Source organism: Osmia bicornis, chromosome 1 (genome assembly GCF_907164935.1).
Source record: "Osmia bicornis bicornis chromosome 1, iOsmBic2.1, whole genome shotgun sequence".
NCBI classification, from domain to species: Eukaryota; Metazoa; Arthropoda; class Insecta; order Hymenoptera; family Megachilidae; genus Osmia; species Osmia bicornis.
Window position 1 is genome coordinate 15,630,709 of NC_060216.1, and position 13,255 is coordinate 15,643,963.

Consider the following 13,255-nt stretch of genomic DNA (forward strand, 5'->3'; position numbering starts at 1 on the left):
GGTTATTATTGTAATTTTCTACTCGACTAAGCTAAGTACTTTTGCTTCTGATCTGCGTACAAATATCGTATATGTACGAGGCATTGCACAACGGAACGAGTTCAATATCGGTTACGCGACAAGGAATTCGAGTCTTTGAACAACAGAAACTTTAGAATACCACGGTAAAGGGTTATCTCCGTACGACAGCAATAAACTTTCGCTGAACGAGATGTTGCTTACCCCTGTGTACGAGGTCGAAGGTCGTACCGACGACCGAATTATGCAATCTCACAAGATTCATTCATATCGAGAGAACGGTCCGTTATCTTCAATAAATTTAACTAGAGATGCGACGCGAGGCGACCCGATCGATCGACCCTGCATCAATAATTTCTGAACAACGAAAATTCCATTTCTCCTTCTTTATTCGAGTAACCAATCACAGACACGAATATCTGGAGAAATTCGATAGAAAACTCGCAAGAAATAACAACGTTTCTCGCATAAATAATTACATTATCTTCGATCCGTTTTACCGACCCCTCTTTTTCCTGAAAACAAATGTTTCGGCATTTTCGTACCGATGAATCGATCCGCTTCTCCTTTCAAACCCTTCCTTGCGATCTTCTTTTTCAAAGCCTTGTGCGCGATATTCTTTAATTTCGTTTTCATCGCACCGTCTTTCACTCCCATTTCGTCGCGTGCCGGTCTCGAACTGCTTCGAGCTCGCGATACAGACACGGATTCCAATCTCATGCGTTTTCTAGCTGGCTGAGACAACGACCTCGAACGTCCTCTGGTTCTGGTAAAGTGTGCCTATCGTGCCGAACAGGATAACGTTAGAAATTATTACCGTTTACCTTTTTTTCTCTTCTAATACTCACGTTTTCGCTCTCTTGCATATCGATTCCCAAATCTTCCATTTGTTCCTTCAATTTCGATACAGATCTATCTCGACCCTTAGCCGTAGCTGTGCGGGGCATTACAGGCTTCGTGGAAGCTTTTTGAATCCGGGCCTCGTCCTTCATAATGGCTTTCTTTTCTCGAATTTGTTTAGCCATCTGCACAATTTCACACATTGTGTCTGACAACTGAGGTACCTTGTAATCGTACATGCCCGCTTCTTCTCGTTGCTCTTCTTCTCTCTCGAGTTGATTTAATTTCTACGAAAATAAACCAAATACACGATCAACGATCGTGGTTCACTTACACGGAATGGCACGTAGTATTCATTTATTTTTTTTTTCACGCGTCTAAATAAAATAAAAACCTCGAATATTTCTGGATCGATATAGTCATAGATATTGTGTCCCTCCCATATTTCTGGAATGATATCGAATTTCTGTTCACCCTCGATATCATAATTCTTCTTCAAATCGAGCACGTAATCATCTCCCATCTCCTCTTCTATTTCCCGCTCCAATTTTCGTTTCGCCTTTGATCGTTCTTCCATTGCTTGCTTCTTTTTTAAAACGCTCTCTGGAATACAAGGACCGCGAATTTTCTCGTCCCTCGGTGTTGGTTGCGCCACGTGTAAACGATTAAGCAATCCTTCTACCTACAATTGTTATGGTCGTATCATTCTTCAATAACGAACAACGCCTATATTTTATATATATTTCAATTACGTTACTTTTTTCGTTCTTATCTTCTGATCGACGCGGAAAGCTAAAAGCCGCTCGCAAGTTTGTATTTTAACGTCCATTACTCCGACCTCTGTTATTGTACTCATCTCTAACACAGGCACATCTTTATCCTCTAACGCGTTCAAAATCGTTCGTTTCTCGACTGGAAGTTCATCCAGCCGTAGAACGTCTGCTTTGTTCATCACCACTGTTAAAGGTTTATTAGCGAATAGAGGTTTAATAGATTCAAATAATTTCACCTAAAACAATTGTGCGATTCAAAGTTACAAGTTTCAAGTTATACACCTACAAATTACGATAAAATTAGATTTACTTGTTCTTCCAAACTGTGACCGCATTGCTCCGATATGTCGCAAAAGTAAAGTACAGCTGCTCGTAAATGAGCGAGCGCGGTTATCGCTTGCATTTCGATCACATTCCGTTCCTCGAGTGGGTGATCTAAAATTCCAGGAGTATCGATTACTTGCCACCTCAAGTATTTGTAATCGGTATGACCGACGTATAACGATTTCGTCGTAAATGCATACGGTTGAACTTCAACGTCGGCACGAGTGATCTATTAAGAAAAAGGCTGGATTATTATCGAAGCTTCGTTAGAAAATCAGAGTCATCCATAACCGATAACATTTGAATTACCTTGTTTATAAAACTACTTTTACCAACATTTGGAAAACCACATATTATTATGGTACGCGTATAGGGATCTATGCTAGGTAACCGAGCCAAATGTTGACGAACTTGTTCCAGGTATGCTAAATTAGCAGCTTGCCTTTTCATAATAGTCGCCATTCGGCCTAGAGCTGCTTTTTTCAACTGCTTGCATCGGTACAACGAATCTCCGTACTTCATCAATCGAACGTAATCCTTTGCGACACTGTTGAAATAACGTGTATCAATATTTTCATGAAATACTTGTAAACGATCAAGCGTCGCTATACTTACTTATCGATCAAGTGTCGTGCTATATTTATTTGACCTAGAGCTAATTTATAATGATCTTTATCATACAACACGTTCATTAAATCTGCATAAAATGGATGAACGTCGTCCAGCTTGGGAAAATCTTGTATTATTTGAGACAGTCTGTCGTGAAAATTTTGTTGCGTGAATTTTACTTTGCGCACGTAAAATGCACGTATACGTGTGATCTTATAGCTTTTATGGACAACGGTCGGAGTTTTCCTTTGTGTTTTCGATAATATTATATCGATAAAGTCCTAAATTAGAAACAGATGTTTCAATTTAAACAAGTTTATTATTTATAGTAATGAAAATAGAAAATTGAAAAAGGTTAGAAACTAACCTTTGCGGTGGGAACGACCGCAATTTTTTTGAAATTGTACAAACCCATATTTGCTACTTTCAACTATTACTCTGTTCAAATTTTATACCAACAACGTAGACAAAAACAATGCGTTCGATCGTTAACTTTGAGCGTGACTGCTCAAACTTTTACAATATATGAAAGCACATGTCTACATCGAACAGACTCAATTTGACACAACACCATCAAAACTGTATACTCTACGGAACAACTCCTTGGATTTGGAATTTCGATCATTTGGATTGAGAAGTAACGATGTGAGCGCTCTAACGGAAAATACAGCAAATTCAAAGTATCATTATGCTTTATTCATAACCATAGTATTACTTATACAATATTGTAAAAAAGATTAATTATAATAAATAATATATAAAACATAAATGATAAATGATAAATGATAAAAGATTAGTTTACAAGCAAGGCGCAAACGCAACGATGAATACTTGGAATTGGTTCAAACCACGGTCGTTACACAGGCTGGAAACTCACATGGTGGGAGTGATTCCCTTATTTATAGTAGGTGTATTCCGAGTACAAATATTAATATCGTTCAAAATTAAGGTTTTCAGAATTCTTGCTTTCTCTGTAATACAGGGAAACCTACTGTGCTCGATACTGTGCTATTACGATAGCAGCGCTTAGTGGTTAACAGATGATTTACGAAACTTTTGTTAGTGACTACAGATCTGTAGTCACTGCTTTTGTGCTTCATTAATGGATCACTCACATCACAGGAGTTTCTAGTCCTATACGACCGTGGTTCAAACTAGTAATAGGAAAGAACGGTCAAAGAGAACGGGGAATTTTAATAAATTTTGTATTTTCTTAGTTATTTCTAATTTCGTATAAAAATTAGTAATAGAAAATTAAACACCGAAACAATGAAATAAATGTAGAAAAAAGCGACGTAATAAATAAGTGATTGTAATAAATGTAATGAAAAATGTATCATAAAATAGTATCCTGATGCTTTGCTGGAAACTTCGTAAGTTACCGAAAAATTGAGTTGATTCGTCCCGCCATTTTGAACTAAACTGTGCTTAACTGTTGCTAGATACTCTAATCAAGGAGGGAACTGTCAGTACATGTATGTACACATACACGAATGAATTTGTATTACGCGTTCCTTTCTACTTTCGAACTTCAGTCCAACAAAACATGGTTTAGATTTTCGATTAAGATGTTTTTCTTATTACTGTTTACAGCGTATATATCCGCTCACTTAGTGAATGAATTTTTGCGGAATACGTACGTAGTTTACACGTTTAAATCTGCATTCTTCTAGAATTTCTTTCGTTTGTTAACCAACATTACAATAGTAATACAAGTTATCGGTTGTGTAGCATTTGTGTTCGAAAATAACTTAATGAACCAACTATTGTAAAAATTACATTTTATATTTCATATTGAGAATTGTTAAGTGCTGGACAAGAGCGCTTTTAATCAAGTGGAGTACCAGACTGAAACAGGGGGCAAGAAAGGTCGTTTCATTGTTTTGAAAAGTATTTCGGAGGTATACACAATCGTTAATTACAGACACAATTTTCTTTTTATACGATTAGTGATATCTTTTTTTTATTTCTCTTTGTATTCTGATTAATGTTTGTCTGAAGCTTCCTTCAAATTTATTGAAATCTGATTCCTGCTCAAGTTATTTTCTGTCTCTATTTTCCTCCAGCTCAAACAGCTGGAAAATAAAATTAAAACAAGATTTTCCCTTTTTCTTTAGTTTCGTGTTTTTAAATTAGTTTAAACATAGGTTGTTCAGTATCAAAGAAATTGAATACGTATTATTATTTAACAAAATGTTTTTATACACAGATTAAGTATAGAAGTAGCAGACACTTTTACAAGGAACCGTATATCCTGAATATAATGCGCATAGAGAGTTTTGAAAATATGAGATACTCGACGTTACAAGAACAAGAATACGGAGTACATTCACCCCAAAGTGGAATATCAAGTGAAATGGATGAAATCATAATAATTGATGCAGATAATGTAGAATCCAAAAATGATAGTCCTTTAGAAGAAGGCTCTGTAGTGTCTAATCTTCCTCTTTTGTTTGCTAACGGATATCCAACATCACTGGAAAGAATCACATTGGTATAGAATTTTTATAGTTATATTTGCATTAGATTCATTAACTTAAAATTAACACCAAAATTTAGGACAATCTTGATCTAATGGAAATTATATGGATAATGTAAATTATAAGCAATACACAGATATTGTGAAGTTTGTTTAATTTTAGGTACAATTGGAACGGTTTGTAACGTTCATGGTTCAGTGTTCATTAGGTCATGATGCAACAGAAGCGATCACTGAACCACAATGGTGGCCAAAGGAAGTGAAATTTTCAAATCCTTTAACAAGACCTAACAGAGTCAATGAAGTAAGTTAATGCTAATGATGTAACTGTATAAATAACCGGCCGAAAATATCGAAACATTGAAATTGTAAAATATTTACTTTATTTTAGACTTGGATGGCTAATTTGAAGAAATTAGTGTTCAGGTGTTACACATACCACAGAAGCGAGTATATTTTAAGGTTTTGTTCGTATCTTGCACGATATCCACACGAAGACTTAGAATATGTTAGCAACTGGGATTCTACGACGAGTCTTTATCACAAAAATACTGGGAAATTATTAGTAACGTTTCGTAATGAAAATATGGTTAGTCTTTAAACTTAAATATTTTATTCTACGAAGCTTGATACAGTTTATACAATAAAATTTAAAGTAATTATTTTTTCTGTAGAATTATGATAAAAAATATGAAAGTCCACGAAAAAAGTTGCTGTCTTGTAGTGGAGTTGCTTCTTGCAACAACAAGTCGAAACAACAAGAGGATATTTATTTATGTGATAATTGCGATGCTGAATTTATAGGTCTTGAAAAAATGAAGGTAATCAATTTTAAAAGAAATGTGAAACGAACGAAGATGATTATAAGTAATTTTATATAGGAACACGAACGTGTGTGTTGCGAACAAGAACATAGAAGACATAATTCACCACGGCCCGTAACGCCAGATGCATCGACTGTCAAGCCTGAATTAAAACAAGATCAGTTCTTAGAATACTTTCAGTTATGTGCGATTGGAAAAAAATCAGAGACAGACAAAAGCAAAAACAACGATGCTGCAGTAGAAATGACTGTTGACGATAGTATCGTTAGACGAACTTCCCGTCGTGTTCGTGGATCAATCAATTTTACAAGGTGTCCAACTATCCCTTTTTCCTCTCCTGCCGGTATGTTATTAGCGAAGAGATCAAAAGCAATGACGGAAGAAATACAAAAAGAAAGACTCGAGAGAATAGAGAGACACCTTGTCGCTCCTGTTTTAAATGATTCATCTAGACCAAAGTGGTTGGAAGCGGAAAATGATCGTGACAGATGGATTGTTACGCATAAACCGAACCGTGAAAGATCAGAACATGATTATGTACATGAATACAAATTTGTAAATTCTGTTAAAACGAAACCAAGTGAGTACTCGATTTTTCAACGTTCTTCGTTCTTTTCTTTTTTCTTTTTTTCCTTAAAAACGTATTCAAGGCAGAAATTGCGTGTATAGTACTATAAGGTATAAAATGTATTTTATACAAAAAGTGTTTCTCTTTTTTTTTTTGTAGTGTTGAGTATAAAATCGCAATTATTGTACGTTGTTTGTCGACCTGTTTATGTTGTTCTGACACGCTTGACTCAAAAACAAATAAATGATTTCGAACAAGATCCATCAAAATATCGATGTTCCGTGCGAGACGTTTCAGTCGATACACAAAGAAACAAAATCAAGAAAGAGTAAGACCAAATAAGTATCTCTTATATACGTATCAATTTCTTCAATTGATGAAAATGATTCGAATGTAGTAGAGGAAAACGAAGAGAGAGGTAGTTAACAGCGTCGGAGACGAGTGTTGGATACATAATTCATTTGAAAACGACAAATCCTTATGACAAAAATGTTACGATTAGAAAATGGTTTTCCGCGAAAAATATCAAGAGAAACCAGTTTTGCGGTAATTGACTTTTGCCCCTCGAACGACGATGCGAATTCGGGTATCCTGTTCGTGTATCTTTCGATGAAAATACAGAGATACACCTAATTTCACCTAAAATCTTGTATTCGTTCGATGAAATAGAGGGGCTATCGAATAACATTTTACATGACAGTAATGAACAGTATGTGTGTATACAGGTATTGTAGTGCAATCCTGAATACGACTACGAATCCTTCTTCGATTCTTATGTCAGCACCATGAAACGATAGTATTCCGGTACATAACATTAGTTACATGTACGTTACATTTCTTACAATATTTATTATTTTTATTTCGTACGATTATTGAATATTAAAAACTTACATGATTTAATTATTTACAATGAATTATAGTTTGTTTAAAAAATTCCTTAGCTATATTTATAATACAAATCAAATCAAATCTCGATATTGTTTATTAGCACATTTATAGTATAATAAAGAGTCGCGTGCACTTTTTACATATTAAAGCAAAAAAGAAAAGAAAAGAAATGAAATCAAAATAACTCCTTTTTTTATAATTTATTGGCTTCTTTCTTTTTCTTTCTCTAATTATATTATTCGTAAATTATAATATATTTCCCTTTTTCTATCGAAATTTTCTTCACATTTAAAAACAAAAAATAGTTACAATAAACTGCATGCATTATTCTTGTTTCTTCTTGGGTTTAACAATTTTTTCGATTAAAAACGAAAATAATTTTTCTTTCCAATCCATTTCGATTCGTTTCAAAACTAATCTCTTTGTTGAAATGTTATGAAGCGGGCCAAATGCTAGAGCAACTGCGGTACATGCTAAACAAATTACATTATACGGCATACTGAAATCAGGTGTGGGAAGACTAATGAGCAAAGATTCCGTTCTCAGCTGTACTACATATCCTTCTCTTGAAGCATTAAAACTGAAAGTTGAATTAATTGGATTAACAAAATATATTGGAATTATACGTATATTATTATTATTATTATTATTTTATTAATTCATCAAGTTCAAACCTTGATGTTATAGTACTTCCATCGAGTGGTAGTGCAGTATAATTCCTTGCAATTGGAAGCAGTGCCGTGATTATAGCAGGTCCCATGTAAAATCCGTGATTAGCATCTGGTGGATACTCTTGCCATTTAAGAAACGAATAATCCATTTCTATGGAAAATTTGGTTACAGACTGAGGTGGTAAGCGTAAAATTAATTCCAAATAGTAAGGGCTTCGTCTTTCCTTGCCTGGTAGATAACGCTGTACCACTAAAATGTAAGATAACAATGAAAAAACAGCATCTTGATCAGAGCTATGAACGGGAATTACTTACACGGTATAATCTGTTTTGCTCCACAAGTTATTGTAACAGAATGTAGATACACTGGTAAATACCATGGAATATTTTCTAATAAAATAACGTCGATTGTTTGCCAATAATTATTGTAAATTTTTGTTACTAAACTACCTCTTTCTTGGCCATACCCTGCGCAAGAAAACCTTTGTTAATACCGTTTTCTCTTCCGTTTCATTACCACAATTTATAACAGAAGTTGTAACACTGTATACATACCAATAACGTATCTATTGGCAAACAAAATTGAAGGATAATTTAAGCTAGCCTTGTGTGCGGTATTATGTATAATTCCGATATTAAACATTCCTTTAACAGAATGAGATCTAATATCATAAACTGCTATTTCGTTTAATTGTCCTCCTCGAAAACTAACAATCTTAGCACTGGGATAAGGTACTAATTCGTAAACATGATTTGTATTGTTATTGGATATATCGACGTATATGTTGCTTAGCGTGGCAAGAGGGCAAGCACCTTTGATGCCCATTCCGAAAAATTTTCGAATAGACCAATCCTATGAAAGAAGTATACGAACGCTGAAAGTGTTTGAAAAATTTAGAAATTGATGTTTAAAAATTACCTGTGAAATATCTGTTACAGTATCGTATATCAGTGAAACAGATTGCCGTAATTCTAACGATGTTTTTGTGCACGGTGTGTTTGAACATATCATTCGAAAATGTACTCCAATAGAATGATAATTTGTATTATGAATGTATGCAGAGTTTAATAATGTTACTAAGCCTTTCTGTTGAAAATATATACTTTAATATTTTGTATGCAGAGACGAAACGATACTCTTGAAACCTTGTATACGTACCTTAGAGTCACATGGTAGTAGTTTTTTGAATGGTGTTAAATTTTCGGTACAAACTATTTCTCTTGGTAACGACGAATAACGTAAGCGACTAGAATTAACATCGTGTTCTGCTATGCCTGTAGGTCGGAATGTAAATTCGGGAGACATACTGTTAGAGGGATTAACAAAATTCAAAGAGGCACAAAATAAGCCAGCTAAAGCATTGGTAAGCCCTTTCCATTCGTCGTCGATACTGTAATGGTATAAAAGAATTTAAGAACCTTTGCAAGATGCTTTAATCTGTTTAAAGTTTAAAGATGAATCTTACTTAACAACATTTTTGTTGAACCATGCAAGAATCTCTGCACCTGGACCAGCATCGTGATAGGGATATCCCCATTTCTGATAGTTCCATAATCCTTTGGTTAACGTAAGGTGTAATTCATCTACCCCATGACGACTTATAATTTCACCAAGCCCTCTTGGAAACAAATGGGAATGTTGTACTGAAATATGGACTCATACTTACATAAAAACTATAAGTAAAAATATGATTTATTAATAAAACAAAAACATTTCTGCAATTTGTAGCTTACATGTATTTGTATGTTTTGTTGTCTCCCATACAGTAGTAAATTGAAAATATGCATACACATGATTACTTGGTAATGGCTTTAACATTAACTCTTCATCAAAAAAATCATTATGCGATGGAGTTGATATTACGGAAGCGATGAAAATTGAAAATAATACTACTTTAGAATACGTCATAATGAAAATAAAGATTATACGCTTTTATCCGTATAATAAATTTTTAACATTTTATGCTTGACATCAATTTCTATTCTATTACAGTTCATACATCATTTCCAATTCAGTAAATTATGTGATTATGTCGTATAATTTGAGAAAACATGACTTTTCCCGGTTAACCACATTCGTCAACCTGTATGTAGTACTTATATAATATACATACATATATCTATGTTTCTCTGTTAACTAATAGTGTATGTAAGTCTTACAAATGTACAGTGCATGACATTTCTTAGGAAACGGAGCGTTTTCATTACAACAAAGAGTTATAAAGCATACACTATACACGGTAAAATCTATCGATTTATTAAAATCAACCATTTCGGGGATTTCCAGTATCTTGTAAAATAAATGTTGTATTAGTGAAAACTCTCTGTTACGATCAATAATAAGTTTGCGAAAGAGAAGAAAGCAAGTGTTGAACGATCGAGATACGGAAAAGTATCGAATCGAGCTTGTTAAAATGGAATCGGAAGAAAACGAAGTGCATATAAAACAAGCAACGATGTTACGCAGCAGCGATAAAAATGCAGCAATTGACTACGATGAAGATAGAGTAAGGTTAGAGTTAACGAACCTTGCGTAGAGATATTTTTTTTTTAGAATGATAAAATTTACTCTATATTAAATAATAAATATTTGTATTTGGGGCATTAACTATTCGTTCAATTTCAGCTGCACGAGATGACAGCATCGTATTCAGAAATATCGTTCGATTCGCAATCATCTCCGCCAGTTTCGGAATTAAGATCGCTCATCGATTCCCCGGATATCGATGGAACAAAATTCTTCGAAGATAGTTTGGAAAAGATGAACGTAGTTGGTAGCAGACCGGATCAGTTAAATTTAAGAAATCGGGAAAGTAGTCCGACCGACGACGACGATGTAGATCCCCCAAGTTATCATAAAGCTATGGGATATTTGCAGTTGGAAGGGACAGTAATGCAAGACGGAGACATGGTGCTGTTTGTTGCAGAAGATTTAGAGAATAAGATTAAACTTTCCAGTCCGGTGACAAAAAAAGGAGAGACCCCATCCTTTCCAGGTTCTCGTAGTTCCACTCCTTGCTTATATAGGCAAGCTTTGACACCTCAGGTGCCTCTTCTAGACCATAATGTATTGAATGAATTGGAAATGGAAGCAAGAAAAGTGGCCACTTCTGTGGATGCGTTGACAGAAAATTTGGCTGCCATTTTACATAGTGTAAATTATTTTTGAAAATTATTTTCTTTGCTTGTTAGCTCTTAGCTTATTAATTTTTTTGTTTTCTTTCTTTCTTTTTCTGTAATTATCCATTTTTTCCAGAATTACAGTGAAAATATTTTTAGGCATCTGCATTGACAGTCGGGTGCTTAGAAACGTATAGGGATGCTGTTTGCAAAACATGCGACGCGGTCGATCACAATATCAAATCGATGTATCAGTTAATGGCCAAATGCGAGGAATTATCGAAATCAATGGGACCTGTGTATAAGCTGGCAGATCAAATGTAAGCAAACGAAATTTTCATTGACGAATTTTTCTCCAAAGTTTAAACATTTTCCTTTTATATTTTAGCAAAGAAATGAAAAGAATGTTGGAGTTATTTGAAAGTGCAATGAATCTATAAGGTACAGTTAATTTTTTTCAATTACCCACACGCTATCGTCGTCGTCGTTTAAGTGTATGAAATACATTTAAAAGTAAACAATATCAAAGAGTGTGAAAAGTTATATTTTTTGCTTTTGAGAGCAAGTTAAGGTATCTAAAATTGATTTGTTGAAGTTAAAATGTGTAGAACCGATATGAATAGCTTACATCTATCGCATCGAAAAATATGTATGACACGTTGAAAGAATTAATAAAGAATTTGATGGTTTCAAAAAGAAAGAAAGAAAAGGAGAGAAGAAAACAGTTGATCACGCTAAAACGGCTGAAATACAAAAACGCAGTGGTTTTTCTTCGTAAAAACAAAGTTTATCGAGGTGTTTGATTTATCTGCCTTTATTTATACGTAGACACCTGTAAACTTTTCATAAGCTGATCACACAATGTGCGTTTGTTCGCATTCAACGGTATACAAAGTTAATTGAAAAAAAAAGTCCATGCTGAGCTGACACAATGTTACGGAGTAATTTGTGTGTATTATGCGACTTGGCGATGATTCATTGTAAATAACATTATCAAAAAGCGACGGTGGGAAAGACGTTGCGCCTCATTTAACGGATTCGCTAAGCGTAATTATTAAAGACAGGGTGATTTTAATCCGGCTAGAGGAAGAAGGGGGCGATGATAGCGGACAAACACCTCGTTAATTTATTCTCCAACCCCGTCACTCATTCAGTCCACCAAAAGCAGTTGTATACGTATAAACGTACGCTCGTCTTTCCTCCCTTCCTACCATTCGCTTTCGCTCTTTTGCACATTTTGAATTCTTTTCAATGAAAAAACCATTTGTTCCCCTGCTATCTCCTCCCTTACACTATCACGTCTGCGTTCTCTTTCGCATGTCTCGATCAACTTTCGCTTTTTCATAGTTGATTTTTAATCCAAGCGTTTGATAGAAAAAGGAAAATCGATCTGTTTTCGTGGAAAAGTTATTAAACTACGGGAAACCTGAGTCGTGTAGCGATCAGTCGTGCATAAGAGGACGGTAGAAATCGAGACAAGGGGTAGGTAGCATAGGGATGAAAAGTGAAGTAAAAGAAAAGGATGAGAAGTGAAACGAAAAATGCTCAGCAGATCACAGACTGCCTAATTAAAAGGTTCGCTGTCACATGGAATCTTCTTTCTTTCTTTTGTTTCAACGAGAGTTTGTTTGCGGTAAAGTCTCAGGAAGTCGACGTCTCTCTTTTCTTTTGTCCTGTCTTTAACCCTGTGTCGCATACGTATCCATGAACGTTCGTTCGTTCTCGCGTGGTAACGAGCTACGGTGTCCTTTTCGCGAGACCCCCTTGTTGTCTCTTCTTACGAACGAAGACAAAAGAGGTATACAGTACTATACGTATGCAGAGGGAAAACGTATCGACATTTCTATTTATAAGAAAAGATCGTATCGATACGGTAGAATAATTTTTCGAAGAAAAAAAAATTTGGATCGCACGCGTATAACGCGTTTTCCACACGAATAAATCGAATCCCTGTAAAATTATGTTTCACGAAGGAGAGAGTTTAAAGAACCTTCAAGAACTGGCCAATTAAATTGCGATTCGCAAATTAACTTTGGTAATTATGAGTGGGCTTCGAGAGCGGTGCGATGAGGAAGGGTTGGAGGGTTGAGATTACAAACGAGACGGCGAAAACTTGCTAACTTTTCAGTCGCTTTTTATAC

General features: G+C 34.9%; 4 protein-coding genes across 10 annotated transcripts; 2 read left to right on the forward strand and 2 right to left on the reverse strand.

The window, feature by feature from the left end:
• Positions 1-389: 389 nt before the first annotated feature.
• Positions 390-3,180, reverse strand: LOC114876135 (nucleolar GTP-binding protein 1). The gene is made up of 8 exons (XM_029187249.2): positions 2,932-3,180; positions 2,571-2,845; positions 2,265-2,502; positions 1,942-2,184; positions 1,616-1,867; positions 1,253-1,540; positions 867-1,145; positions 390-798 (listed from the first exon to the last, which is right to left on the reverse strand). Exons 1-8 carry the CDS (start codon positions 2,977-2,979, stop codon positions 499-501), a joined length of 1,923 nt encoding a protein of 640 aa, XP_029043082.1. The 5' UTR covers positions 2,980-3,180; the 3' UTR covers positions 390-498.
• A 304-nt stretch (positions 3,181-3,484) lies between these two features.
• LOC114876137 lies at positions 3,485-7,349 on the forward strand. Of its 6 annotated transcripts, none has more exons than XM_029187251.2 (9): positions 3,487-3,937; positions 4,007-4,039; positions 4,158-4,465; positions 4,774-5,058; positions 5,207-5,347; positions 5,435-5,632; positions 5,718-5,864; positions 5,925-6,447; positions 6,595-7,349. In XM_029187251.2, the coding sequence occupies exons 4-9, from the start codon at positions 4,828-4,830 to the stop codon at positions 6,765-6,767; spliced, it is 1,413 nt and encodes a 470-aa protein (XP_029043084.1). In that variant the 5' UTR covers positions 3,487-3,937; positions 4,007-4,039; positions 4,158-4,465; positions 4,774-4,827; the 3' UTR covers positions 6,768-7,349. The 6 variants fall into 6 exon arrangements, with proteins under 6 accessions (XP_029043089.1, XP_029043090.1, XP_029043084.1 ...); XM_029187252.2 differs by having other exon boundaries at positions 4,364-4,465; XM_029187256.2 differs by lacking the exon at positions 4,158-4,465 and having other exon boundaries at positions 3,485-3,937.
• A 200-nt stretch (positions 7,350-7,549) lies between these two features.
• Positions 7,550-10,085, reverse strand: LOC114876136 (GPI transamidase component PIG-T). Its single transcript, XM_029187250.2, has 8 exons — positions 9,729-10,085; positions 9,461-9,638; positions 9,154-9,385; positions 8,914-9,081; positions 8,550-8,847; positions 8,310-8,462; positions 7,998-8,244; positions 7,550-7,903 (listed from the first exon to the last, which is right to left on the reverse strand). The coding sequence occupies exons 1-8, from the start codon at positions 9,901-9,903 to the stop codon at positions 7,648-7,650; spliced, it is 1,707 nt and encodes a 568-aa protein (XP_029043083.2). The 5' UTR covers positions 9,904-10,085; the 3' UTR covers positions 7,550-7,647.
• A 127-nt stretch (positions 10,086-10,212) lies between these two features.
• LOC114876138 (BLOC-1-related complex subunit 6) lies at positions 10,213-12,887 on the forward strand. Of its 2 annotated transcripts, none has more exons than XM_029187259.2 (4): positions 10,213-10,501; positions 10,621-11,148; positions 11,274-11,434; positions 11,503-12,884. In XM_029187259.2, the coding sequence occupies exons 1-4, from the start codon at positions 10,409-10,411 to the stop codon at positions 11,552-11,554; spliced, it is 834 nt and encodes a 277-aa protein (XP_029043092.1). In that variant the 5' UTR covers positions 10,213-10,408; the 3' UTR covers positions 11,555-12,884. The 2 variants fall into 2 exon arrangements, with proteins under 2 accessions (XP_029043092.1, XP_029043093.1); XM_029187260.2 differs by having other exon boundaries at positions 10,414-10,506; positions 11,503-12,887.
• Positions 12,888-13,255: the final 368 nt, after the last annotated feature.